Source organism: Bison bison, unplaced genomic scaffold, assembly GCF_000754665.1.
Source record: "Bison bison bison isolate TAMUID 2011002044 unplaced genomic scaffold, Bison_UMD1.0 scf7180017864383, whole genome shotgun sequence".
In the NCBI taxonomy this organism is placed as follows: domain Eukaryota; kingdom Metazoa; phylum Chordata; class Mammalia; order Artiodactyla; family Bovidae; genus Bison; species Bison bison.
In genome coordinates, this window is record NW_011494955.1 from 1866893 (window position 1) to 1868531 (window position 1639).

General features: G+C 53.4%; 1 protein-coding gene across 1 annotated transcript in view; it reads left to right on the forward strand.

Annotated features, from left to right (window-relative positions):
• Positions 1–1321, forward strand: part of LOC105001666 — a 6428-nt gene extending 5107 nt beyond the window's left edge. Inside the window, exons 4-5 of the mRNA XM_010858050.1 lie at positions 637–788; positions 1034–1321. Coding sequence (XP_010856352.1) covers positions 637–788; positions 1034–1246 — 365 coding nt within the window. The 3' untranslated portion in view covers positions 1247–1321. The remainder of the gene's footprint in view (positions 1–636; positions 789–1033) is intronic.
• The last annotated feature ends 318 nt before the right edge of the window (positions 1322–1639 follow it).

The following is a 1639-nucleotide window of genomic DNA, read 5'->3' on the forward strand; positions in this document are numbered from 1 at the left end:
CCCCCCCCCCCCCCCCCCCCAGGATATGGCCACCATCCTCTGGGGGGTGTTGCCCTCTTTCCTGCCTTCCTTCTGTTTCCTAAATTCCAATCTCGGCTCCAATGCCACCTCCTCCACGAAGCCTCCCTTGCTCACTTTTGCACCATTTCTCTCTAACCCCCTGCCATGCTGAATTTTCATCAGATAATTATTGCTACCTAAGAACATACCTTGAATCTGTGTGTTCATCATCTGTCTCCCCTCCTAGAGAAGTTGTTCAGTGACATATCCCCTGTCTAGATCAGATGTAACCAGTGTCAGCCACTGTATACACTCGGGCTGATTAAATGAAGAAATGAATTAGGGAACGGTCCTTCCTGCGGAGGCAAGCATGGCCTTGTCTACCTGGGTACCAGTCCTCCTTCTCCTACTAACCCCCTTGACTTTTCTGGGGGGCGCTCCTGTCCCCACGCACTTTGGATGGATTTGATCCCATCCTCAGACCAGCTCCAGGTACGTCCCTAACCAATCAGAGCCTACGTCCCTGACCAATCAGAGCCGGCAGTGCCAAGATTCCCAGTGATTGGGCCTGGGCTGGGCACGTGACTCACCCTTGGCCAATGAGGCGTCTGCTCTGTCTCTGGGTCTTCTTAACAGGCAGGAGGGGAGGCTGGAGAGACCCTGGTGAGAACCAGGAGGCCCTTGGGGAGAGGTCAGGGGAAGCCCTGGGTCAGATTGCCTGCGAGAATGTCTTACCTACTAGTGCGACTAGTACTACTCTTAAAGAAGTTTTCGTATTAGGAATTAATGTGAGAATCCAAGATTTTTTAAAAAACAGTACAAAGATTATCAAAATTCACCGAGTGTTGCCACATATTCTATTTGCATGTTTTTTTAAATATATATTTAGATATAATATTGATGGTACTCAAGATTCTGCAAAGCACAGGATGCCCCCCCCCACACACACTCTGCAAGGAATGACAAGACCCCAAAATGTCACCAGTGTGACACTGACATTCCCCTCTTGTTTCTTTGTTCTCTTTCCTTCCAGCCGAGTGTCTGCTTCAGCTACTACCTGGAACCGGATGACGCTGAGCCTGAGCCCGAGCCCGAGCCGGAGCCCGAGCCCGAGCCCCAGGCGGCTCCTGACGGTTCGAAATCGGACCCGAATTGCACCGTCGTCCCTATGCCTGTGCTGGAGTTCCGCGAGGTCAAGGTGTGCGAGTGCCCCCTGTGCTGCCTCAGCTTCGTCACTGCTTCCTAAACGCTGAGGGCCCTCCGCTTCCCGCTCCTGACCGCGCGCCCCCGAATCATGCATGCTGGGCTACCGTAGTGTAAAATCCCCCAATACAGCGGCTTCAATAAACCCAACTTGCTGTCTCTCTCAAGGCTGTGTGTGGTCTGTGTGTGAAACTCCCAGGACCGGGGCGGTGCAGCTCTGTGGAGTTGGGCAGCCAGGGTCCTTTGACCTCGGTGCTCTGTGCCACGTGGCTGGAGAGGGCTCACCCCGACACCCAGTCCACATTCTGGTTCGGGGCAAGTAGGGGGATGAGGAGAGAGGAAGACATGCTTCAGTCCTTCAAAGGGTGACTCCTACAAGAAGCCCAGATCACTTTTCCTCACAGCTCATTGGCCAGAGACGGTCACATGGTGACAT